At 40.1% G+C, this 27,669-nt stretch overlaps 1 protein-coding gene across 7 annotated transcripts; it reads left to right on the top strand.

The window, feature by feature from the left end:
* Positions 1-2,541: 2,541 nt before the first annotated feature.
* Positions 2,542-25,542, top strand: zgc:92027 (uncharacterized protein LOC449543 homolog). Of its 7 annotated transcripts, none has more exons than XM_034176721.1 (9): positions 2,563-2,593; positions 16,099-16,122; positions 16,460-16,573; positions 18,247-18,316; positions 19,812-19,855; positions 20,024-20,171; positions 21,378-21,491; positions 21,726-21,784; positions 25,388-25,542. In XM_034176721.1, the coding sequence occupies exons 1-9, from the start codon at positions 2,570-2,572 to the stop codon at positions 25,412-25,414; spliced, it is 624 nt and encodes a 207-aa protein (XP_034032612.1). In that variant the 5' UTR covers positions 2,563-2,569; the 3' UTR covers positions 25,415-25,542. The 7 variants fall into 7 exon arrangements, with proteins under 7 accessions (XP_034032604.1, XP_034032612.1, XP_034032574.1 ...); XM_034176683.1 differs by lacking the exon at positions 2,563-2,593 and adding an exon at positions 13,070-13,236 and having other exon boundaries at positions 16,105-16,161; positions 16,457-16,573; XM_034176676.1 differs by lacking the exon at positions 2,563-2,593 and adding an exon at positions 13,070-13,236 and having other exon boundaries at positions 16,102-16,161; positions 16,457-16,573.
* Positions 25,543-27,669: the final 2,127 nt, after the last annotated feature.

The raw sequence follows: 27,669 nt of genomic DNA, 5'->3' as shown, positions 1-27,669 counted from the left end.
CTCGGCACTGAGGTGGAGACGCTGTCCTGCTGATATACTCCGTCCTGAGTGCAGTCAGCTGTGTCCAGTAATGGGTGACAGCTGTCATCCTGACAGCCTTCGTCGGCGGCAGCGCCCTCTGGTGCCTGGAGCCCGCACTCCAGGCAGGGCGCCCTCTGGTGGTGGTGGGCCAGCAGTACCTCCTCTTCAGCGGCCCACACAACAGATACTTCCTCACACAAACAAAAAAGAAAGGCTTTGTGTACTTCCTCGGTCCAGCGAAAAATCACGTCAGAAATTTGGATACAAGTGGTGGAAATAAGAGTCCTCTGTCAGGTATCTGGGTTTTCACTCCTGGACAGGGTGAGAAGCTCGACCGGAGGGCCTCAGAGTAGAGCCGGTGCTTCTTTGCATTGAACGTTGCCGGTTGCGTTGGTTTGAGCATATTATGAAGATGCCCCCTGGTCATCTCCTTAACCTGTGGACACATTAGCTATGAGCGACAAACACAAGCGACGACTTGGCATTCATTTTCAATCAGAGTGGGAGTTCTGCAGCGGCAAGAGACAATGGTCACTCTGCCACCAGCTCAACGGGACCAAAATAGACCTGAAATTTATTTTGTGCAAATACTGAGTGACGCGACACGGTGACTGTCAGTCCGAGTGAATAGGCAGCATAACGTCAGCTGGTGGTTCGCGTGAGCAAAATAATCCAAGATTGTAGAAAATACTCTGAAACAACTGTTTCTATTTAAATCTAAGCTGTTTCTCAAATATTATTTTTTCATATTTATTATATGGCTGTGACGCTACGTGCGCTCTATTTGGCTGATTACGGATATTTTCCCATATCGGACCGGTTTCCATGACAATCAGTCCGAAATGCATATTTTCTTTACAAACGAGAAGCTAAAAACGTGATTAGAAAAAGCAAGTCGGACATGAACGTACTCCATAAAAAGCATCTGAAAAAACACACAGATTGAAAGCAAGCAGCCAACGACCAGAACATCTGTTAGCGAGTTTTCATGGAGGTGAAGAGAACAAGTCAGACTATGAGTCGTCAGCAGGTTTCATATTCAGGCGATACTTTAAGTTTGTGTGTTTATATATATATAATACCCATATCATAAACGAATGATTAACCTTAGTTGCTCGGTCTGTACGGGAATATCACACCTCCGTGTTTCTCGCTTCGCTCAGTGCGTACTGACAACATGTCGGTCTGATATTTCCCCGTACAGACCTCACAGTCGATTAATAATCCTCTAATAACACTAAATACGATGTTTTTGTAACCAGATGTTTTTGTAACTTTGAACACCTCTGAGTGATTTACAAGACATCTTACAGAGATGCAGTGGGCACGCACTGGGAACGCCCACCAAGCGACAAAGCCAACTGCGTGAGTGATCGTAGCATTAGGGAGGTCTTTCAGGCACATCCAACTGGTAGAAGGCCATGAGGAAGCCCCAGGACATTATTTACGAGTGTGCATGCATGGGTCAGTATATAATCTTCCGGATGGACTTGTAGCTCCCTTTTCTCTCGCCACCTAGCGGACGTGCTGGTTCTTGCACCAGCTGTACTGCCATCAATGAAATTGGAAAAAAAAAAAAAATTGATGCAGGCTAAATTTCGGCACGCGGCAGGGATGATAAACTAATGTTTTTTAATGGAATTTATCAATCCAATTTCTGAAATGAAACAGGTAAGGTAGGTTTTGTTACACAATTCATGTCTCAACTCGATGTATTGTTCATGTTGCTGCCACTGGCAATCATCCAAGCCAGAGACGGGAGCTTCAAGCAGGAGGGGCTTCTGTGACTGTGACATACCACGGTCTCAGCAGTCACACAATTTTCATGCATGCACAGACAAGTGTACAGGAGTCGTCAGACGTGGAGAGTGCTGAGCTCTTGACACTGGGAAGAGTTACATGACTTGGCTGAGACGAGTGTGTGGGATGAGCTGCTTAGTCTGCTGCCACCGCAACCCGGACCCGGATAAGCAGAGGAACATGAACGGATGAATCCACCACAAAGCAGCACAAGCAGACCAAAAACCAGGTGTATTAGCCCATGAATAGGTAAAACATTTTACCAATTTATTCATGAATAAATGATAATAAATAAAATTGAAGAAAAATGTTGTAAGATAAATGATTTGAAATTGTACTGAAGCTTTTTGTCATATTTTCTACTGTATGTTCCTAACTTGAGCAAAAAACAAACAAAAAATAGATATCAGTATTTTATTGGCCTCTGGTATCACTAACACTGTTCTCAGCTCATTGGTGTTGGCCACAGTTCACGTCACTCTAATGTGGCCTCATCCAACAGCTGTCACAGGATCTGGGAGACACAAACAAAGCCCCGCCCCCAGAACCCCGATAAAATTTATGTTTACTGATAGGCGGGTCTTTTTTGTTCTGTCTCCCACTCTGATTGGTTGTCAGCTCTCTGCTGCTGACAGCACATGTATGATGTAGCAACTGTACGAAGCAACTGCTTTTACTTATCGGAAGTTTAAACCGTGTATTAGTCGACTGGACATCACGTGTGATGTTTTGCCTTATTGTGCTGTTAATGGCTTACCCAGGATACAGCGGGGTGAGGAAATGTGTTTTTGATGTGAATACACGTTGACGGGCAGCACTTTGATTACATAGCATGTACTGTAGAAGTAGGGATGCACCGATCCACATTTTTGCACTTCCGAGCCGATCCCGATACCTGAATTTGGAGATCTTCCGATACCAGAGCTCTGTTTCCTTTAATATTGTTATTATCATTATTGTTGATTTTATGAGGATATTTTGTATCCCCAGTTACACAACTTCAGGATTAAGTATTTAGAGGAGGATTTTCTTAAAAAGGAGACCTGAAAGTTCAGCTGCAATTTGCCAGAAGGTACATCTAAGATGCAAACCTAGATTTAATGTTTTGGCGAAAGAATTAAGTACTTTTATTTATAGACTTATTTTTGTACACATAAAAGAGAAAAGACAGCTTTCTCTCTCTGTCTGTCTGTCTGTCTCCGTCTGAATTTCAGTGGAGCGTCTTCATGAAGAAATCTTGGCTGAAATCAAGAAGATTGAGACAATGATCCAGACGTAGCTCTAAAGTTCATATACAGTGTTTTATTTACATTTATAAAACAGTCAAATAATCCATCTTTGGAGACTTTCTTTCTGCAGGTCCATTTCATAACTTCCTCAAGGCTTCAATCTGCTGCTTAAATCTCATCTTTGCAGCACTCATCTCCTTCTTGAGGGAACTGGTCTCCTCCATCAGCTCACTCATTAAGTCCTCCTTGATTTTGTTCTCTTCTCTGAAGCTCTCCTTCATGGCTCGCAGCTCCTCCTGGATCTTCTGACTGATCATGTGAGCTTTACTTTGGCTTTCCCTGAGAGCTTCTTTCTTCTTACTGAGCAGAGCCAAAGTGTCCCGGTGAGCCTTGTTACACTGCTTGGGGACAGACCGGTCCTTTGGCTCAGATGGAGGGACGGGAGAAATGCAGACTGCAGGTTTTACTGGCTGCAGACTGCATTGATGTTCTGGCCTCTCCTTTTGGGGGACTTGCTCCTTTTTTGAAACATCAGACCACAGGTTTTGTTTGGTCTGTGTTTGGGTGATGGGTTGGTGAGGTCTCCTCTGTCTGTCACTGACTTTGATTTCCTCATCTTTAGCTGCCTGCTTCAGCTCTGCCTCTTCCTTTGCAGGAAGGCTGAACCCTTTGTCTGGCTGTGGGATGGGGTCCCTCTTCTCAAAGTCAGACCACATTAAGTGGTCTGGTCTCCCAAGAGGCACCCATGGACCCTTCCACACATTGGTGTCGGCCGTCTCTGCCACCTTGGCCTTCTCCTCACGGCGGAGTTCCTCACACACCATGTCGGCCTCCCACACGTTTTGCCAGTTCATTCCTCCTCCTCCACCACCAGTCTTCTTCTTCTTTTTCTTTTTCTTCTGAAATTGTTGGTCTTGCCTCCACTCGTCATCATCCATTATGTAACGAGGTTGAGGCTGAACAAACTGACCTGTCGTCTCCAGGAAAGCGCTGTGGAGACGCAGAGTCTGCCTTCTGGCTTTCCCAATCCTTTCCTCACCACAGTACTCCAAGTGTATCGCCATCTACACATAAAAATAAAGAAACAAATCACAGGATTAATAAAATATAGTATTGGTTTGAGGGTTTGATCAATAACATATTGAGCTAAAATGCCATTGGGTTACATCAAGGTTGCTGCGCAGTTCTGAGCCAATCAGAAGGTGTGGTAACTGTTTGTAAAATAAATAAATAAAAATTTGAAAACTGAAAATGAATTTTTTTTTTCCCCCTTTTTCCCTTAGATTGAAAACATATTTAAGATATGTCTATCTGCTTACCTCCAAAGATTTCCTGGTGATAAAAAATAAAGTTCACACCCGGAATTTATTGTATTTCCTGGAGCTTTTTAAAAAAATGCTGCAGAACAATGAAGATCACACTGAACTATAGAAACAACCCCAACTGTGCTCAAATATATTAAGAATTCTTGCTTTTGTGGCTTCAATCTTTTTGTGACTCATCATCTGCTTTGTTCCTTTAGTCTCCTTTATGAGTCATCAGGGGGGGAATGACCAAAGATGGAGGACTGGCCTTCAAAAATCAAACAAGACAATAGGAGGGTTTTTTTTTTTTTAAGATACAAAACATTACAATTAATCAAAGGGGGGAAAAGTTATTTGGTGTTTGGGGCCTATAGCTCACACAGGGCGAGATGTCAGCTACACCCTGAACAGGACACCAGTCAGTCGCCGGTTCACATATAGACAGACAAACACACACACACACACACACACACACACACACACACACACACACACACACACACACACACACACACACACACACACACACACACACACACACACACACACACACACACACACACACACACCTACAGCCAATTTAGCTTTTCCATTTCACTTAGCTTGCACATCTTTGGAAGTGAGAGAAAGGCAGAGCACCCAGAGGGAACCCACGTTATCACGGCAGAACATGCAAATTCCACACAGCAAGGACCAGAAGCAAACCCACAACAAACTGACGACTTCTTTGCAAGTTCAATTTGACACATTATTTTTGTAGCGCATGCTGAACAGATGTGGTTTAATCTGCCTTTTTTGGCTCCTATTTGACAGGTTGGTCTTTATGAAATCCATCCCAGGCATCCTTAAAGTCATTTAGAATCCCTGCTTCAAACACTTCAGTTAGGAATTGATTTCACCAGTTTATTATCCTCAGTGTAAAGAAGATTTGTCTGTTGTCTGTCCTGGTTATGGTTTTCAACCACTTATATTTGTGCTCTCTTATATTTCTAGGGTTAGGGTTAGGGTTAGGGTCCATCTGTTGTTGTTGCACTGTGCACCAGGTGTCAGACGATAGCGACGCGTCACCACACCAGCTATTCCTACAAGGCTGACAATTTGTTTTCATCAGATCCAGCGTCGCCACCTGTTGTTAAATCATGCTGATTGTAGCGTGTATTGAGCCTTTTTGTGGCTTTTCAAATGACCACCGTCATAAAAATGTTTTGCTGATAACAATTGCTTCAGTACTCGTATTATATTGATAAAGCAGCAACTACCTTGTCTTGTTCATCGCTCCTTTGAGCTTTGATTCAAGCATTTCACCTCCATTATGTGAACATACAGTACATCAAAGTATCGTCAGATTTTGCAGCTGAAGCTCTTCTTTGCATTTGGATTTCAAGCAGTGTCATTTGGCCTGTAGCATCTGTAGTTTGCAGCTGGATGAAGCTCCACCACTGATGCTCTCTGACAGCCTCACAGTATTGAGAACTCTGTTCCAACACTTGGTGATGACACCATACTAGCAGGGGCGAATCCAGAGTGGTTCCAGGTGGGGGGCACAGGTGGTAACAACAGTTACACTGGGGGGATCCACCAAAAAGTGACAAAAATGAATGCTGCCACTGACATCTGTCTTCAATATTTAGACTTCTAAGTGAAAGCAATTACTTGTCTGAGATTGTACAGTTTGATCAGGGAGAAAGCTGGAGCTGGAGTGTTAATACAACACGACGGCCTGACACAGGAAAAGAGCTTGCACTGGGCAGATACACCACCGTCTTTCAGGCTGAGGTATTTGCTGCCATTCAGTGTGTACTTGTCATGTGGGTACCTGGCCATACAGGCATTCCGGGTAATGAGAGAGTTGACCAACTTGCAACGTTAGGGAGCCCAACTAAATGTGTGGTTCCAGAGCCCTCTGTAGGTGTGTCAACTGCTGTGCAGAAAACCGCCCTCCAGAAATGGATCAGGAAGCAGCACCACAAAAGATGGCAGTGCTTGAGCGACTGCAGGCAGGCAAGACAACTCGTGAAGGACCAAACCTAAAGGCCCCCTGACACTTGCATGACTTTGATGCACGAACTGTGTCATGCAGGAGAGTAAACTTGTCATTAATGGGTGTAGAATGAACGTGAGAGGGGCCAAGGCGAGTGCAATTGCGCAGACAATTTTGAAATGTTCAAAAAAATCTTTCATGCATAATTGTCGGGCAACAAACGTGAAGAGGTAGTGAACATTGAGCGATCAACTCGCCAACACTACATGCAGCTTGTCAAGTTGAGTAAAGAAGTGAACAGTGTGAGTGGTTGCATCAGAGCACCGCATCACAGCGCAGCTCATCTGAACAATAATAATGAGATGTTAAATGTATCATAACCACACTTTTACAGCTGCACACAAGAAGGAAAGAACATGCAACTGTTTAACTGTTTAAGCCATTACAATATAAACCTGACAAATAATTACCTTTTAACACGGCTCCAAATGCTTTCTCCACCTCGTTCAGTGTGCGTGAGAAAAGCAGCAGCTGGAGCGCTCCTCTCTGATTCTGGAAGCGATTAGAGGCGTTTTCAACAGCTAACTCGGATAGAAAATGATTAATCCGCTACAAAATAATTATTTTATATACGCAGCGTCCAGCACACAATGCGTGGCAACTAGTGGAACAAAGCATGGCTTCCAGCTGAGAATGCAGCTGGTGGGATTGTCAAGACCAGGGGTGCCCACACTTTTTCGGTTCACGAGCTTCTTTCAAAATGACCAGGTCCAAAAGATCTACCTTCATCAAAAATGCTTAACATAAGTAAATACATTCCTTACTCTGATGACTTGCACTGAATGGACTCAGCCAGGGTTGCATCGTCTGGACAGTAACTGCTGGTAGCTAGTCTTAAGCAGGCTTCCAAGTGAACATCGCTCATGGTGGAACGGTGGGTAGATTTAATAATTTTCATGTGGGAAAAGGCTGACTCGCATAAATAAGTAGAGCCAAAGAGTGCAGTCAAGAAGGTAGCACATTTCCTCATATTTGGATACTTTTCCTCTGTGAGTAAGTTCCAGAATTGTCCATGAGCCCTGGCCTTAAGCTCAATGTCAGTCTGTAGTGTCACAGGCTGCACAACAATCCTAGTAATCCTTGACACACTTGGGTATAAAATGAAGACCCCCCCCCCCCCAAAAGGGAGAGCTCTCCATGGAGAAGATTTGGAGGCACAAATTGGGAAAGATCCAGGATGTTAGCCAACTAAGAGAGGTACAAGAAGGGCATCATGAGACACAGGTCCTGGATGGATACGAAGTACAAGATGTTCATAATTGAGGCCCTGAAAACTGCCAAACAAAGACTCACAGCTGTGGCTACTCGTCTGAAGAGATACACCAGAGAAGCGCTCCATGTGCACCTGGCAGTACAAATGGGTGGGCTACTAATAGCAGGTACTCACCCAGACTGGATAACACAGTGCAGTTTGACTCCCCGGAATCAAACCCAGGTCTACGAGGTCTGTTAGAAAAGTATCCGACCTTATTATTTTTTTCAAAAACCATATGGATTTGAATCACGTGTGATTACATCAGACATGCTTGAACCCTTGTGGGCATGCGGGAGTTTTTTCACGCCTGTCGGTTACGTCATTCGCCTGTGGGCAGTCTTTGAGTGAGGAGTGACCCACCCTCTCGTCGATTTTTTCATTGTTTAGGGATGGCTCAGAGACTGCTGCTTTGTTTGCTCAGAGACATATGAAATATCCTGATTTTTATCTGTCAAATATTGCATTGAGTATGACATGTAAAATCAAGTATCTTGGGCACATCGTCACTGCAGACATGACAGACGATGATGATGTCTATAGACAATGCAGAATGTTGTATGCTCAGGCAAATACACTCATGCGTAAGTTTGGCTCCTGTACTGATGAGGTAAAGCTGACATTGTTTAAATCATACTGTACACCCCCGTATACGGCTCACCTCTGGACTAACTATAGAAAAGCCAGTCTGCAAAGGTTGCAGGTGGCCTACAATGATGCCTTGCGTGTGCTTTTGAGGAGGCCACGATGGACTAGTGCTACAGAGATGTTTGTCTCTACACGAGTGAACACCTTACAGGCTGTACTAAGGACTTTGATGTACAGTTTTATTTGTAGACTCAAGTCGGACAATGAAATCATAGTGGCACTCACAAATATGCATTTCAGCTCCATATGATTCCAGTCAAGCATGTGGAAACACTGGTATGGCTGTCTTTTGCAACTGTGAATAATTATTGTTTCTTCTCTGTTTTGTCTGTCTTTTAAAATGGACTACAAGTCTGGAATAAAGTTTGAATTGAAAAATTGAATATAATTAATTTTTTAAAATTCATTTTAGTACTTCCTTAAAGGCTTCAGTCTTGAATAATCAACTCTCAGTTTTGTTTGCAGGAAGACTCAGAAAGTGAACCAATTTACATGAAATGTCAAAATGTTATATAAGACAAGGAATTTATTCGATTTTAGTGATGATCCAGGTCTTGATCTGGGTGCAGGAGGAAATGCTTCTTTTCTTATGGAATATTTTGAAATTGTTTTGTTTGTAAATATTAATACATATTATTTATGAAAAATTGTCCAGGATACGATAATTCATACACAACTTAAGGTAATATTTATAACACTGAAAACACCATGTAAAACAAAAAAGTTATTGTCATTTCTTCATTTCATTTATTTAATTTTCATCATTACTTTCTTTTAGTTTCAGATGAATTTTCATTGCAAATTTAATTTTGACAATTTTTATATATCTGGCAATTGTTATATTTCTGACAGTTTTTATATTTTTTGATCATTTTTGTATTTTTGGACAATTTTTATATTTCTATTTATACATGGTGTGTGCTTTTTATGTGCTATTATATATTTTTTTATCATCACACTAATAAATGAATTATGAATGTTGTTACATAAAACAACACTGGAAACATTTAATAGAGAATTTCAAAACCCAAACACTGTTCTCTCCGGTTTAACCCTAACAAATGTAGGAAAGTGGAAAGTCTGTCCTCTGTGCACGTAGGAATCTGTAAAACATGTGATATTGAGTGTTTGGAAACTTTATTGCAAAATTAATATTTTGAAAGGTACCGTTAAATGAAACTGTTATTTTTAAGGCAGTGGATATTTTGCCGGATATGGAAAACACGCACCTAGAGCTATTTGACCGATCTCCTCGCTGATTGGCTAGTTTGAATGACGTCATCAAAGAGTTTATTTCAACATGGCGGTGCCCTCGGCAAAGTTGAACTGGACGATATTTCACCGTACGCGGCACCGGTAAAATGGAGGGTTGTGCTGTTTTGCCAGCCGTCTAAATTTATTCACGATGGCCGGAATGGAACGGCCACAGTCGGGCGGGAACTTAAAGGAGATCTCCTTATTTCACATTCATGATAGTAGCTCGATATTGGTGATTTTCATTATTGAAAATTGGCACATTTTCCATTCACTGTTTTCAGGGGTGGACTGATCAAAGGTTTTGCGGACATGACACTGACAGAGAAAAAAACAGGATAAACACACGTGCCAACGTGGACTTCTGTAATTTCGTTTTTATTCTGTCTTGAATTTGCAGGTTTTGGAAATCACAAATCTAAGAGATTATTATTGTTTACCATGGCATTTTGAATGTTTTATAATGTTAGCTACACAAAATGAGGCCACTTAAGGCCAAAAAAAAAGTTGTTTATCATCCCCGCCAGACACAGAAAATTACCAAGACTGCAAAAATTATTTCCACCGTGCCCGAAATTATTTACACCGCGTGGCGAAAAGCAACATTTTTGAGTTGTTTTAGCGATGGCACCCAAAACGGGATAGAATCCCTTCACCAGTTGATGATTTTCTGTTCCGATTCAAACGACTTTATGGCACCCAAAACGGCCGGTGGAAAGTAATTTCGAGCACGGCTATGCCACGTTTTTGAGCTGCTTTTAGCGTCTGAGAAGCCCTCTGCCAGTAGGTGATTTTCTGTTCAGATTCAAACGACTTTATAGCACCGAAAACGGCATTAAAAGATGAAAAATTAGCACCAACACTCAATGCCGAAGGCGCCGCCATGTTGAAATAAAATATTCGATGATGTCATTTGAACTAGCCAATCAGCGAGGAGATCCGATCAAATAGCGCTAGGTACGTGTTTTCTGTATCCGGCAAAATATCCACTTCGTATTTTTAATACATTTTTTTTTTTCACTTTTTGTCTTTTTCTATTTTGAATTAAACATCGGGCAGGGGTGGTGGCCAAGTGGTTAGTGTGCTTGTTTCAGTGTGGAAGGTTATGGGTTCAAATCCCTGCCACAGATTCTGTACTGTCATTGTAACAAGTAAAATGAAAGGTAAGGTGCAAGTCTTTCCGGACAAATGTGAACTTATGTGCAGACTTGAAAGATCTGGAAAAGAAAAACAAACATCAAAATTTAACCAAATGAAAGAGGTATGTATGTCCAGAGCACAAAGAAAAAAAACAAAACATTACAATGTAGTAGCAAAAAAGAGAAAAATATGTACAAAACTGTGGATATTTCAACTGCAGTGGATATTGCACATAAACAAATATTGCACTCATTTCAAGTGTGGAATGTGACTATTTGGTTCCAGAGACATTCATAGCTCTAACAGTAGTTGGGTAGAAACTGGTTTTCAATCTATTTGCACTTTAAAAACAATTTCTGTGTCACATTACATTTCTCAGTGTAATGTGAAGGGCATCTGGCGTAAAACCTGTGCCAAAATCAACATGTAAGTCCACCTTGGACCTGCTGTGGCGACCCTGTTAGTCCGTGGGCCAATTCCAAAAAGAGTCTTATTTATTGAGTTGGTTGCACCTCCCCTGCAACTTTGGTTTGATGGTACCACATTGTTCCTGGGTCTATTGGGATGACATTTTCACTTGTTGTCATTCGCACAACCCGTCAAGGCTATATGAAAACAGCCGCTTTATAATCGAGGTGTCGGAACAGCAGCAAAAAAAGCTGAAATATGTAATAAACATGTCACCACTGGAAACAGTTATCCAGGGAGGTTCAAAATGTTATACACATAAACAAAACTTGTATATTCAGTGAATAAGCACCTTGGTTTTCATTATCCATAGTGTAAAATATTGATATACTGTCCATTTATCTGAAAAACACCCAATATTTTTGCGTTTTTTTTTTTCAAAAGTTTCATTTTAAGTTGTTATTATTAAGTACCATCTGTATATAACTTACAACAAACAACACAGATCTATTCACAGGTTATTTCTACTATCCTTTCATTCTACAGATTGTCATGAGCCATGGCTGAACCATTGATAAACCTTCACTCTATGGACAGAGTGGCAATGACACAGACCTTGTGCGCTACAAACTTTTCTGCAGCAAGAATGCACAAACCTGTCATCTTCCACCCACAAAAGATGCCCTCAAGTACCATGTGAAGCGTGCAAATTACCAGGCATGCATCTGGCGGTCATCACTTGATGCTGATGCTACGACACCAAGCCCTGATGGTCATGGTTGGGACCTCAGCAGTGGCACAATATCTATACACTGGATGGATAAGCCACCTGCACCAAAGGCACTCCTGCAGTTGGTTTCCTGCAATTGTAATACTGGGCAGTGTGTGAGTGGTCGGTGCTCATGCCGCAAGAATGCTCTACCATGTACTGATGCATGTGGTTGCAGCCAATGCACAAACATCCATAAAACAGACCAAGTGGAATCCAGTGATGATGATGAGGATGATTATGATGACTATGATGATTATGATGACAATTAGAGTGACATTAGAATAACATGCAGTATTATATGTATGAAAATGCCTGCCCGAAACATTGTACTACCACTAAAGGCAAACCATGCATTTCCTATTATCTACAGCAGTTGTTAATAAATTTGTTCAAAGCTATGTTTAGCTGGTAAAGTTGATCATGTTTATGTATTTAGTAGTATTACTTTTCAGCCAGTATGGCCAGTGTCAAAGTCATTCAGTAATAAAATTGACATGTTTTTCCATAAAATCGCTTATTATCTGATTATCATTAATATGGGGGTAGGGGTAAGAAAATGCTTATAACACCATTACTAATGATGCTAGGATGTCTATATTTCATATGGTATAGTAGGAATAACATAAGAATAGATCTGTGTTGTTTGTTTTAAGTTATATACAGATTGTACTTAATAATAACAACTTAAAATGAAACTTTTGAAAAAAAACCGTAAAAATATCGGTTGTTTTTTAGACAAATGGACAGTATATCAATATTTTAAACCATGGATAATGAAAACCAAGGTGCTTATTCACTAAATATATAAGTTTTGTTTATGTGTATAACATTTTGAACCTTCCTGGACAACTGGTTCCAGTAGTGACATGTTTATTACATATTTCAGCTTTTTTAGCTGCGTTCTGATCCCTCGATTATAAAGTGGCTGTTTTCATATAGCCTTGACGGGTTGTGTGAATGACCACAAGTTAAAATGTCATCCCAATAGACCCAGGAACAATGTGGTACCATCAAACTAAAGTTGCAGGGGGGGGGGGGTGCAACGAGAGTGCACATTTCTGGAATTGGCACACGGACTGTGTGTGAAAACAAGGGAGCAGGCCAAAGGTACTTACTTTTACCGGAGTTCCATAAAGGCAGCACGACCGGTAGGCGGGTCTTTTTTTTTTTTGTTCTGTCTCCCGCTCTGATTGGTTCTCAGCTCTCCGCTGACAGCACGGATGTGATGTAGCAACTGTATGAAGCAACTGCTTTCACTTATCGGAAGTTTAAACCGTGTATTAGTCGACTGGAAATCACGTTTAATCGTTAAACGTTTGATATTTTGCCTTATTTTGCTGTTAATGGCTTACTCGGGATACGGCGGGGTGAGTAAATGTGTTTTAATACACGGTGACGGGCAGCACTTTGGTTGTGTAAAAAAAAAAAGACCCCTGGGCCATTTCACTCAATTTCCTGTTTTTGTGACGCGACACACGCAGTTACAGCAAAAATATACTTTCAAAAACAGAATTTATAATCCACCACAGGTTTCTGCTGTGTGATAGAAGGCAAAGTACAAACAGCGACTGATATAATTGAACTTTTACTTGACTTCCGCCATGAATGTGACATAACCGTTTAACTGTTTACCGCCACGCCCACATACTTACTTAAAAAAAGAAAAGTTTGTCCTTGAATTTCAAAGTGAAGACGATCTGTAAAACTGATCTAAATGACATGAAACACAAAAGTTGATTATTGATGTGATTCTGGCCTTGTGTGACATTCTAATGTCTCATTGTTATTTAAAACATAAAAGTCTTCATTTTTTTTTTAACTTTTTTATAGGTTGTATTTTTTTCCCCATTAATTTCTCAGCCAACTAAGCTTTAAAAAGTGCATGTATAGTCTTTCTGTTCAAGCTCTGTCAGGTTTTGCTGGGATCATGACTGAAAATTATTTTTTCAAATTCATTCACAAAGTTAAATATTAATTGTGACTTGGTGCTGATCTTTCACCCAGCAATGAACCGCTCAAGTGTCACTGCTTGCAGTTATTTTTGCAATCTGTGCCTGCGTCATGCAGGTAATTGTGTTGATTTGTGTGCCCGTGGGCGTGTTGGTCAAAAAATGAGGTGTGGTCAGTTGCAGTGTCCGTGCATTGCTGTTGTGGCGTCAGGAAGCAGTTGGTCTAAAGTTCAGCACAGTTTTTCCAACTAATTACACAGTGGAAAATTATATGTGGCTTCCATAGGTGGTTTTACAATGCACGCACACTGATTGTGCACACAGGAATGCGTGTTTGTGCATTATACTAACATTAAACTGAATTGAACACAAGTGTTGCGCTGGTGTTTGTAGTGTACTATACTGCCGGCTTTCCATCCCAGATTGGGTGACGGACAGTACAAACATGGATTTGGTCGGCTTTGTGGGGGATGCCTGCTGGTCCTATAAATTATCCATTTGCGTATTTTGACACTTTGCCTGCAGATATGTTTTTTTCACCAGAAAAAACTCTCATTTCTCACAGACACATTAGAGTCTGTCTGCTCCTTTGTCTGCTCTTGACCAAGGCAGCGTGTCCACATGTGGAGTGGTCCCTTGGTTTCAGACTGTGGCTGCCCACTGCTTCTATTTGTTAAATGTAGAGTTCAAATTTTGTTTTCGGTGTCCACGTATGTATAATGACAATAAAGACTCTTCTTCTGAGTCTACTGTCCAAATAGCAATGCACCAGATGCCTGCACACGCCTGCCTTAAAGGCAATTGACAGATGAAAATCAAATTAGTTTATTTTTTAGTGTGTCCAAAACACATCTATGGCTTGTTACTTGTCTACACAAAACCCCATTTTCACCCTGCAACTTTCCTTATGCACCAATCGTGTAAATGGCAAAGTTGAGTTGGAAAAGCCTAAAAAAAAAAAAAAAAAAAAAAAAAAAAAATCAAGATGGGGACCTTGACCATTGTTGAACATTGAAATAATTTTCTATCATTCTGGTGTAAGGCTCTTTGGTGCTCTATGATCTTGCTGGAAAACAAACCTTTCTAGCATCTGGTTGGCCTCAAGGACTTTTCTGCACTTGCCTACTTTTGTTTTCCCCTTTTTTTGACAGTTGTTAATTCTGTGTTGCACCCTGGGGGTGGGAAGGGTGGGATGAATAACCTTTTGTGGTTGTTGAAATGTACTGGGTGATGAAACTGTCATGAGTACAGAGACGTGTTGCCACAGTATGATGCCGTCACTGCCGTTCATCTCATCAGAGCACAGTGTGTTCATACTAACCTCAGTCTGTGTCTTCTTTCAGCTGAGTCCTTTGATGCTTTTGATAGTACGCGTTTGGATTATGTGCAGTACATGTGACCGTTGAAGCACCTAAACAACAGTCTAACTGCACAGCTTCTCCAATCACACCCACTGAAGCCTGTGCATCTTTAGAGTTGTAGTTGTCTTGGTGACATTCTTCACTGGTATTCTTAGACAGTGACTCATGTACTGAAACGCTTGACAAAACTGATCTGTATTTAACTTAATGTGACTTTTAGTTAAACAGCTCACACAGCAAGAGTCTAGTTCTGAGTGCCGTATCAAATTATTTTCAGTGTTATCCTATTATGTTTGCAACCCAGTCTCAAGGCATGTCGTGATTCAGCAGCACGAAATATACATAAATCTATTGGTTCATCATATTGTCATGAAAAGTGCAAAATGTTCGTCACAGGAGCAGGAATTTATTCTAATTCATTCCGTGATGGCTGCACGTAATTAAAAGTGCAGTGGGGGGTCGGAGTTGTTATGGTTAGGGTTAAGAGAAGGAGTAGGGTTAGGTTATGATTAAGGTTAGGGTTGGGGGTAGGAGTAGGGTTAGTAATAGTGAGTAAAAAAACAAACAAAACAAACCCGTCACGAAAATTTGAATCATTTTGTGACGGGAGGATGAAAGAGAAAAAAAAAAACGTGAGACCGGGCTGTATGCTTAACTTGTGTAGTGAAAGTATTGCAGGGTATGGTGATAAATTCTGAGAAACTGAATTTCAGTTTTCAGCTTTTGATCTCCTGGCCTGCCCCCACTTTTTAAGAGGGGCATGTTCACTTCTAGTAGACTATATCTCTCTCTTGCTGAGTCTTTATCGCCTGTGGTTTATTGTTCCAAAGGAGAAGAAACTACTGTGACTCTTTGCATTACCCCACAGAGCCATATTATATTCATCTTCAGTCTTTTTTTTTTTTTTTGACTCCTTCTGCTGCAGTACGGTGTTCCAATGGCAGGTCAACCAATGCATGGAGGATATCCTGCTCCTCAAAACGTGAGACCAGGCTGTATGTTTAACTTGTGTAGTGAAAGTATTGCAGGGTATGGTGATAAATTCTGAGAAACTGAATTTCAGTTTTCAACTTTTGATCTCCTGGCCTGCCCCCACTTTTTTAGGAGGGCATGCTCACTTCTAGTAGACTATATCTCTCTTGCTGAGTCTGTATCACCTGTAGTTTATTGCTCCAAAGGAGAAGAAACTACTGTAAGTCTTTGCATTACCCCACAGAGCTATATTATATTCATCTTCAGTCTTTTTTTTTTTTTTTTTTTGACTCCTTCTGCTGCAGTACGGTGTTCCAATGGCAGGCCAACCAATGCATGGCGGATATCCTTCTCCTCATCATGGTGCCCAGCCAATGGTTGGTGACCAAATGTGGGGTTACTTTTCAGCAGTGGCAGGCCATGTAAGTCACTTTGCGTTTACTACAGTAAAAGCTGCCCTTCTGCCGCTTTCTCTGGGCAAGAATAACTTCCAATTTGTGCATTATATCTTTTTTTCTCTCCAATCTTTTACAATTAAATATGGTCATGTTAAACATCCTATAAATCCTACAAATCTATGCTGAGCTCAGCAATTTGCAAAATTTTACTTTCGCCTAGGCCTGTTACAATAACCGATTTTGTTGGACAATGCATTACCCCAGAATCTATTTGGAGAGATGCCATTATCACCCTTTCAGGGCCAAGAATATTGATCATTTAATTCTTAATAACATTCACACATTGGAACTAGAATTTGGAAAAATATTAAAATATTACTAAATAAATAAAGTGCTTATAAACAACAAATAAAACTGTCTCTTGGGCTCTGTGAACTAAAATTGCATGTAAATAAATACAAGGGTTTTGAACAGTTTACATATGTCTTTTCACATTAATATGCACTTGGGCATTTTCACTGGAAAGGTTTTAAAATTGTCCTTTCATGTGAATTGAACATGGCAGCAGATGAAAAGCATTTTTGCAAGTCAGGTTATGCGCCATGTGATCATTCAGAGTATTATTACACACTATGAGAAGGCGCATCGCACAGCAGGCAGCCCAGTACTAAGGAGGCATGTACCAGTATTTGTTCTATTATTTTCTGCTAAAAAGTCTGTCATTCCTGAACAAACATATGCAGTAAAATTGAGGTCTAAGAGACAGTAATCCTGTTCTGTACACACACATGGAGGCATGGGATACACATTGGCTTTTAACAACTATTTATGATACTCCAGGATGACATGTTTGCAACCTTTCCTGTGTTAATGCTCAATTTTCTTTCATTTGGCTAAAAACTAAAATGTTGCCCTGTGTCATGTGGCCTTCAAGTTCATTTGGACTTATTCCTCCAAATATTTTGGCTGGAAATCTGCACTCATCAAACAAAGCACCTGTTTAGTGTTGAGAAATGCATTGTCTTCACTTCACCTGGTTCAGTGTTGCTGTGTGTGTGTGTGTGTGTGTGTGTGTGTGTGTGTGTGTGTGTGTGTGTGTGTGTGTGTGTGTGTGTGTGTGTGTGTGTGTGTGTGTGTGTGTGTGTGTGTGTGTGTGTGGTTTAGTGGCCTGAGCCCTGGCCATCGCAAAACTAAACATTGTGCAGAAGACACATGCAGCTTGGTCAAAAATGACAGAAAAACAGGTCTGCGTTTAAAAAGAAAAAAATTGTCACTTGGCTTTGACATGGTTTAAAAGAATCACTCAAGCAGTGAGCCATGGTAGTGAAAATTGTCTGTTCTGATAGAATTTTGCTGATCTTCTTTTGTAAATATAACAAGGTAAGAAAAATCACAGAGCTTATGTCTGTATTTTGCAATCAGTCAATATAGCAATTATTGGGACAAGCTTACCTTCGCCGATTTATTTGTTTTTAAAACAAGAAGTTTTGCAGTGATGTTTTAGAAATGTGCACGTCATATGTATTGCTTTTTGTTCTTTTGTGTTGTGCTGCTGTGTATACGTGACACTTTTCCAGCTTTATGATGATTCCAACTTCATATTTTCTTGTCCCAAGAGCAGTTTTTGGTCATTCAGATTATGCACTTGTCACAATTTTACGTGTTCCTTTTGATTAAATATCTCTGGTTCTGTACAGGATGGTGAGGTTGATGCAGACGAGCTGCAGAGGTGTCTAACTCAGGCCGGATTCACTGGTACCTACACTCGTAAGTTCATTGATCCCATTTCTGCTGGAATGTAGAGTCACTCCTGAACTATGATTGTGTGAGTTACTGCCTGTTACGTGGCTATTCCACGGAGCGCCGTTCCTTCTCGTTTAATTCCGAATAGCAAATCGACTATTCACTGTTTTGGATCCTGATGAATCCCAAGCTCACAAATCTTTAAAAATGTGTTCAAAAATTTCCCCTATCACTCAGTGTTCTACAGTGCCACTTTTACCACCGCTTACACCTGATATCAAGCCGCGATTGGGTATCCACTTATTTTTTTCGTGTCAAGAATGTAGGTTGGTCATCACAATGTAGCAGCGGGATACTGCCCAAGGGACATGCTTACCCTTGCTTTTTCATTTTAAGGTGTATTTTCACCCTATGTGAAAAGTTTTAAACAGTATTGTTAGGGGTCTGCACCATTTGAACTTGATTGATACTGGTTTTGATCGTGCTTATTGATTGTAGTTTTTATGGGTTCCCCATTTCCATTCCAAAATGTTAAAAGGTAATAGGTTTAGGCAAGAAAAATATCTTTATTCTTTTAAGTGCTAAGTTGCATTTGTTGACGCATAAAATACAACTGTTTGACCTACAGATATGCATTTAAAAACATGAATAGCTAACGATCAATCCAGAGAAGTTAATTAGGCTAAACTAACTGATAGTGGATTTGGTGTCTGTCTATCCATCTGTCTGTCTGTCTTTTCAGTAACGACTGCAGCATTGCTTATTGTTACATGCCCACAGAAATGATGCTGTATGATCTCCAGCTTGTAATATCAAATTATTTGGCCAGTAGAGGTCAGTAGTCTCTAATTAGCTGTTAAAGGAGACTTCAACTGTTGAAGCTTTTGTTTGACATTTGACACGGGTTCATTTCGCTGTAGTCGATAAAAGTTCTGTGACAGTTTTATTCTTTAGTTGGCTCTGCTTATTGCCCACAGTGAAGTTGCTTTGCGGCTAGCTGTCCTGGCTGCGCTGCAGGTGCTCGTGTGGCACATGATGTACTCCGGCTCAGCGGATACAAGCTTCAAACACTGTGAAGTATTTTAAATTGATGTCTGGCTGCCTTAAGTTCTCAGATTTGATGTCGTCATCTCTCCAAAAATGAAGCCACAGTACATCTTTTACACTGCCTCAACATTAGCATGTGTGCTAGCTCTTATTTCAACAGATACGCTGTTGCGGTGATGTGGGACGTATTCACGTAGATGGGTTCTGCCAGAGCGCTACAGTGTAATCAGAGCTCCTACAAACTGAACTAAAATTCCATTTGCATAGTTTACATGCCATGCCATGTCAAGTGCTGTGACAGCCGTTGTGTGACACACCCTGCAGATTTTAATGAGAGATTTTCACTCCCGAATGTCAGGTTTAAAGGATGTTTTTCACATTAAGGGTAATTCAGAGGATTGGAAATACAAAAATTCTTCTTCCTGTATGGGAATTCATCTCATTTTTAACATGTCCTTTTGAATCTTTACAGCATTCAATTTGGAAACGTGCAGGATCATGATCGCGATGCTTGACGTATCCTTTGTGTAAGTGTTTTGTTGTATTCAGACTTATTGTTGAAGTCCAGCAGGTACTGGTGTGGCTGTAACCTCCCACAGGTTTAACCACATGATTTCCATACTGCAGAGTCATTCAGTGAAATAGAGCGTGAGATGTGACTCACCTTAACCTGACTGTCACCAGAGAGATTATTCTGGCAAGATGGGTTTCAATGAGTTCAAGGAACTGTTTACAGCTCTTAATGGCTGGAAGCAGAACTTCATAATGGTTGACCACGACAGGAGCGGAACCGTTGAACCTCACGAATTGTCTCAGGCAATCAACAATATGGGTGAGATTCCCGAAAGTTTCAAATTATGGATATTTAATGGCTTTTAATAATACAGCTAATGGCATTTCAAATGTTTAATGTTACTATAGTTTAATTAGGCTTTATGAGCCAGTCTGTGCAGGTTGATGTGAAGTGTCTCTGGCCTCTTACCGGGTTGTTAAACACTTCATTCATTGTTCAAAATAGAGGACACTGGAGAGCACCTACTGTACCCCCGCCCAGGGCTAATGGGCCACTGTTCATTGTTCCTTAAATGAGCTGCAATGTAGTTGATGTCCACTTAACATAGTAATCGATAGGAGATAGTAGTAAAATTAATTCTGCATCCACATCTGGTCCAACCCTTAATCAACTCCTATTTGATTCAGTGCTTACTTCTAAACTAAATTTAGTTGAAATCTGTTCATGCTGTTTTGATAACAGTCAAACACCCAAATAAAGCTGCAAATATTGTCCCCTTGGAGGATTTAAAACGGTCTCAAAAATGTATTCTGATTATAGGAGAACAACTTGTCGACATACATGTAATTGAAATATGCTTAAAAAATGAGAATTGCCTTAAATGGACAATATTTACAAATAAGCAAAGGTGGCCTTCTGTATAAGAAAATCAGGTGGATTTTACAACCATTCTGTTAGTGAGTAATTAACTTTGTTGAAAATGTTTTTAACTTAACTGATGTTTCCACATTAAAAATTGATTTATTTTTTTTTGTGAATAAAAGTTTGTTTCCAATTAAATTTTCTTTTGGCCCATTAACTTAGAAAAGCACAGCCACGAAAATTATGAATGAAAATTACAGGTATGAAAATGTTACATTTGTTTGTTTTTTTTAAATGCATGTCCTTCTCATTTTGGTCATTTAATTTGCTTTGAAGATAAGTTTGGTGCTAGTTGTCTCATGATCTTTTCTAAGCTCAGTTTGTAGAATTTGAGATGAACTGCATATTTTTAACATTTGGAGCTGCAACATTTTGAATAACAATGCTGCCCTCTGGAACTTGTTTTAATGACTGGTTTTTGAGACTACAAATCCTCCAAAGTGAATTTCATTCAAAGCACACACAGAGGTTTTTACAGTGAAATTGAGGTGTGTCGCTAGCAGACAGGAAGCTGTAGTGTGACATGTTGAGGATAAAAATAAGTAAACTTTTCTCATTAAATCTCACCCTAACACCTCTCACCACACCCTCTCACCCTAACAGGATACCGCCTCAGTCCGCAGGCGCTGAATATAATCATCAAGCATTACAGCAGAAATGGCAAAATCTCCTTTGATGACTATGTGGCCTGTTGCGTCAAACTGCGAACTCTTACAGGTAGGAAGTGAGAAACGGAACTTTCGTTTCCCTTCATCTGACCTTTTGTAAACATGGAAAATTCATATTCTGTAATGTTTTACTTGCGTGCATGGTTTCAAATGTTTAGTGGTATACTTCTCAGTGTCTACTATTTGCATTCTTGTGATCCACTTTTCAGTTCTGTTTTTCTCCTGTGTGTGAAAAGAAATCTCACTGTATTGTTGTTGAGTTTGTTTCCGTTTGCTCTTACAGACCAGTTCAGAAGTAGAGATACTATGCAGCAGGGATCTGTGACCTTCCATTATGATGATGTAAGTGGCTCCTCTTATGAGTTTTTATTTCTTTTAGAAGTCACAGCTCCACTTACATTATTTCTCCTTTAAAAGTCACAGGGCCTGATTTACGAGGCGAGGAATGACCTTCTCGTACTAAAGCTTTGATTGTGTAAAAAAAAGAAATATGCATTACATCCGCCAAATCCAAAAATAAACTTTATGAATATGCAGTTTGGGGTTTGCCCACATGAGAACACAAAATTTTTGGAGAGAACACGCAGATAGGTGAGGTTTGCACAAGCAAGATGAATTATGAAGGTCAGACACAAATTCAGTGGGTGCTAATTGCATGTGTAGCTTTGTCTAAAAACTTGGTGTAATTTTTTGCGCTTGACAGACTGTTGTGTTCCAGCAGAAAGTTTGGCAGACACTAAATAAGTTACTTGGTAAAAATAGCAAATATGACAATAACACTTTTGAGTTAGATATTGATAATGCTCTGGAGAAAGATCCTAAAAAATAGCGAATTCTTTGAATGACTACTAGTGTGCTCAATATAACAAATCAGTTTTCCCCCACCTCTATTGCACCTTGTGTTCTAAACTGTGACCCACCCATTTTTCAACTGGACAAAATAACTGAAGACGAAGTATTAAAAATTATTAAAGGATTTGAATGTTCCAAAGCTAAAGATGTATATGGTATGGATACCAACTTTTTAAAAACACATGCTAATGCCTTAGTACAACCTATCACTCATTTGGTTAATTTGTCAATTTATCATAAAACAGTCCCAACAGCCTGGAAAGTTGCTTAAGTGACTCCCATTTTTAAATCGGGCTGTAAAACTCGAGCAGCCAATTACAGGCCAATCAGTGTTCTTCCAGTTATCTCCAAGGTAGCTGAAAATGGGTTGGAAATCAGCTGATCAAACACCTTGATAAAGGCTTCACACCACTACATCAAATGCAGTTTGGGTTTCAGTCACACCACTCAATTGAAACAGCCAACTGTATGTTAACTGAAAAGGTTAAGTGTTTATTGGATAAGTTACCCATATGTAGGTGCAGCGTTTCTTGACTTCAGGAAGGTATTTGACACTGTCTTGCTTAATAAACTCACATACTTTAATTTCTCACCTGGTGCAGTTCAGTGGTTTGAGTCGTAGCTTTTAAATAGAACTCAGTGTGTTACATTTGACGGAGTCAAATCCTCCTTTCGTAGCTGTCCTGTAGGTGTCCCACAGGGGTCAGTCCTCGGGCCCTTATTATTTTCATTATACATAAATGACCTTCCAGAGGTATGCTGTGATCTCAATACTCAAATGTATGCAAACGATGCAGTCATTTACACCTGTGGTTCTACAACTGATATAATATCTTACAAACTTACCAATATTTTAAACAAGGTATAAGACTGGCTTGATGACAATTGCCTGATGCTTAACACAACTAAAACAGTTCTTATGACATTTTCAAAAAGACCAGTAGAGAACAGTCTCAGTGTCTATGTGGAGAGGTACTTGAAACAATATCCCATTTCATGTACCTTGGAACCATCTTGGACTCTAACCTTTCCTTCAAAAAACATGTGAAAAAAGTTGTCAACACTGTAAAATTTAACCTTCAAAACTTTAAACAAATCAGGCTTTGTATTTCGACTGATGCCGCTAGATCATACCTTCATTGTATGATCCTGTCTCATATTGAATATTGCTGCACAACATGGTCATTTGCTGGTATGACAGTACTAAAACCTTTAGAGCAACTTTATAAAAAAGCCATCAAAGTGTTTGCTAAAAAGCCATATTCCACTCATTACTGTGAAATTCTGGAGAAATACCATCTTTTAAGTTTTAACAACTTTATAATGTTTAAGCATGCTTGTCTCATCTACAAAACTCTCAATGGCCTAGCCCCACCTCCTTTGGAGGAATTTATTAGACATAGAGATCCTAACCTCAGGACTCGGTCTGCTTCTAGAGGGGACTGTGAGGTGCCCCTCAGACGAACTGCCACAGGACAAAACACCATCTCTGTGAAGGGTTGTACAAATTGGAACAGCCTTCCAGCAATGATACGAGACAGTCCCACCCTGAGTGCTTTTAAAAATGACCTTAAAAAATGGCTCAAAAACAATCAAACCTGTCAACACAGGTGAGATGTATTGTACATAACCTCATGTTTTGTTTTAATTTATTTATTTATTGTAATTGTTTGTTCTTGTGTGTCTGAGGACTACAGATGGAAAGTAGCTTTTAGCTAAATCTGGCATACTTACACTAAGGCATGAAAATGTACAAAGTGTTCATTAAAGTGCATTGTCTTCATCAAATAAACAAGAAAGAAAGAAAGCAGCACAGAGACCGCCACCTCCTTCTACACAGAACCGTTTGGCATGTTTAAAAATCTTAACTGTTTGTTTTTAAGAATAAGTGTCTCCCTGCATAACAGTTGGACCAAAGTACATTTTGGAGCAACTTGTGATAATTCTCCCTGTCGCTTAACTAGCCAGTAACTAATATTATATAACGCCTAAATAGATCCTTGTCATTTGATTGGTGGTTTGTATATCACAGGATATGGGTCATTTTCCCATATTGTTCCATTTGCTTGGTGCTCATTCATCTAACACACACACAAAAAAAACCCAAATCCAAAGCTCATTGAATGGAATATTCCATATGAAATATTCTTACCATTGCACTCATAAACACTCATTATTTATATAATAATAGCTGTTGTTGTTTGCTTCATTTTGAAAAGATTTACAGTCAGCTGTTTTTTTTTTGGTTGCACTGTAACTGGTGCAGCCAACGTTAAAAATACATCCAGTAATTGTAAACCAGACTGGATAAACTAAATTTGTCTGATTTGGGAGGTAGAAAACCCGGATGTTGACCGAGTGAAGCATTCGCTGCTGATTTTTCTTATATGCGGCAGGGAGAATGACGGTCATTGTTACAAATAAAGGCACTTTTACATCTTGGAATCTGTGTTGAATGATGTAAGGATTCAGCTGTTTAAATGCGCAAGCACCTGTGCACACACAGCTGTGCATTCCACCACAGCACACAGCTGCCTGTGCACGTGAGACCGCTGTGCCTCATTCTTCACAGACTCCGAGCTGTACATTGTCTATGTGGGATGATACATGCACATTTGTGCGCGCTGTGTGCATTCTGCTGTGTGCGTTACTGTGCCCATCAGTAATAAATCAATAAATTATTACAGAGTTCTCTGCCATGTGTATTAGATTTGGATGAAGGTGTCTTGCACCTGCTTCTGGTCACTTAAATGGCTGATTTAATTTCATTTTGCACTTACACCCATGAACGTGCAAAATCCTCAGTTACATACTGCTGTCTACATCACATTACCGCCCAATATTAATTTCGGATTTACTCTTTGCAAGTCACTTGCAAAGCTGTCTCTACCCCAATGTGCAAAAGTTTGGTTTGCCATTGCAAATTCAGCATTGGTTATCTGGTTTGCCATTGCAAATTCAGCATTGGTTATCTGGGATCTCAGTAAATCAGGCCCACTGTGTTTTATTTGACTGTGGGGTTCTCAGGCTGGTTGGTGAAAATATTTTGGTTAATTCTTGTCTCTTCCTTTTCCTCATCTCTACGTGCTGCAGTTCATCCAGTGCACAATGGCCATCTAGGTGCTGCTGACACACCACAGTGTTGGAGGGTATAACCCACTTTGGACCACTGCTTCACTGAGTGGCCACGAGCCATCAGGGAAGAGCTTATTGCATTGTACACTCTGTGCTAAAATAATGGCCGGTGTTCACATAAACAAACACTGGACAAACAAAAACCATGCCCATAGTAATTCACAATTACCAGAATTTAAACCAAAATTTAACATAATCTGACACTGCCACTCCATTGAGAAATATATATATGTGTATATGTGTGTGTGTGTGTGTGTGTGTCAGCCACATCATTGACCATCTGCCTAACACCTTTTTTTGCCACCATACAGCTATGACCCATAAGGACACAGACACCACAAGGCCTTTCTGCCAGAACCAACATTAACTCTTTCAGCAATTTGAGCTACAGTAGCACTTCTGTTGGATCTGACCACACAGTTCAGCATTCGCTGCTTAGAGTAGTGTTTCTTGGCCAATCATAGCCCTGTCACCAGTTCACCAGTTTCCCTTCCTTGGACCGGTTTTGGTAGGTACTGACCACTACACTGGGCACATCTCACATGAGTTAGTTTTGGAGAAGCTCTGACCCAGCAATCATAATTTTACCCTGGTCAGAGTCACTCAAATCTTTGCATGTCCCCATTTTTCCTTCATCCAGTATTTCAACTTGGAGTACAAAGTGTTGTCTTGCTGCATAATACATCCCACCTACTGACAGGAGCTGTTGTAACAAGATAATCTATGCTATTCCCTTTATCTGTCAATGTTATAGCTCAACATCGTGTGTGTGTGTGTGTGTGTGTATATGTATGTATGTATGTGTGTGTGTGTGTGTGTGTATATGTATGTATATATATATATATATATATATATATATATATATATATATATATATATATATATATATATATATATGCGCGATGCATCTGCATTAATTAAGCATGTTTGCTAGGATCACAGTTTGGCAAGATGCCTGACAAACAGAAAAAAAAATCAGAACCCCCCAGCAATTTAACGAAAATTCAAAATATTACAAAAAATATTCTGTGCAAGTATTGATTAGTATACAAATAATGGAAAAAAATTATTTCCATTACACAAATGGAAAGCATTCATCATTTGTTTTTATTTGTACCAAATTTTAATGGCGCTTCTTTCCCACAGCTGAGGCTGTATTAAGAGCAGGTAGATAAACTGGGGAGCGTTTATTTTTCACATGCACGTCCACAGTGTTCCACTAATTATTTTGAGCAGTTTAGATGGATAAATAGGTAGGTAGGTAGTCGAGAGATGGACATAGTGCTACATAGCAGTGTTTATTCAGATCTATAAGTATTTGGACAGTGACCGTTTTTGTATTTCTCATTAAAAGTAAGTCCCATTGGCTTCGGCTTTTGTTTTACTCAGTCTGACAGCAGCTTCAGGGTGCATTTGTATGTTGATTTGGCCCAATCTTTACGCTGGATACCGCTTGGCCCAAATGGTCAATGTCCAAATACTTATGGATGTGATAGAACATCATTGATGGGTGTGACCCCCCCCCCAAAAAACAAACAAACAAAAAAACCCAAAACAAAACACTCATTACGTACCTATTACAGACTCCAGGTGCATCACTCCAGGTGCATCACAGTGCACACATAGAGTGCACGATTGCTAAAGACAATGTTAACTTACCTGTAGAGTACTGCATGCAGTGGGGACAGTAGACACAGCCACAGCTTACATTAATGTCTCGTAGTCAGTGTACTCTTCTCACATCAGAGTGACGGGTATTAAATTACCTACCAAACTGTCACAGCAGCTTCCAGCTAACTATTTGCAGATTTGCTTTGTGGCATGTGGCTCTGGTTGTATGACTACAACACACACGAGTAATGAAGTGGATAAATCAACCCCTTAGTGTGCTGTGCTCAGTTTTACACTCTCCATAAGATAGTGATCAGTACTTGGACTTCCCCAAATCCTCAAGCTAGGGCCTGTAATGCAATATTTTGGAAAAATCTACAGAACAATTAGGCCGTCTTTGCATGTTGGAGGTTACAGCCTGTACTTCAACCAGCCACCAGAGGGCGATGCAGGCAGTTAGGCATTATTCTGAGTATTCAGTTGCTTTTTGATCTTTTAGAATGATGTACACACACCACAAATGTGAGTGCTTATGAAATTATGAGTGACATTTGAAAATTTGTCTGTCAGCTTCAAGCAATTGGAAAATCTCTTAAAGCTTAATTTGACTCATGTTTTTAAATCACATG

The sequence above is a fragment of the Thalassophryne amazonica genome, chromosome 1, assembly GCF_902500255.1.
Source record: "Thalassophryne amazonica chromosome 1, fThaAma1.1, whole genome shotgun sequence".
Taxonomy (NCBI): domain Eukaryota; kingdom Metazoa; phylum Chordata; class Actinopteri; order Batrachoidiformes; family Batrachoididae; genus Thalassophryne; species Thalassophryne amazonica.
Note: the sequence above shows the minus strand (reverse complement) of the source record. Positions and strands in the feature narration are given on the sequence as shown.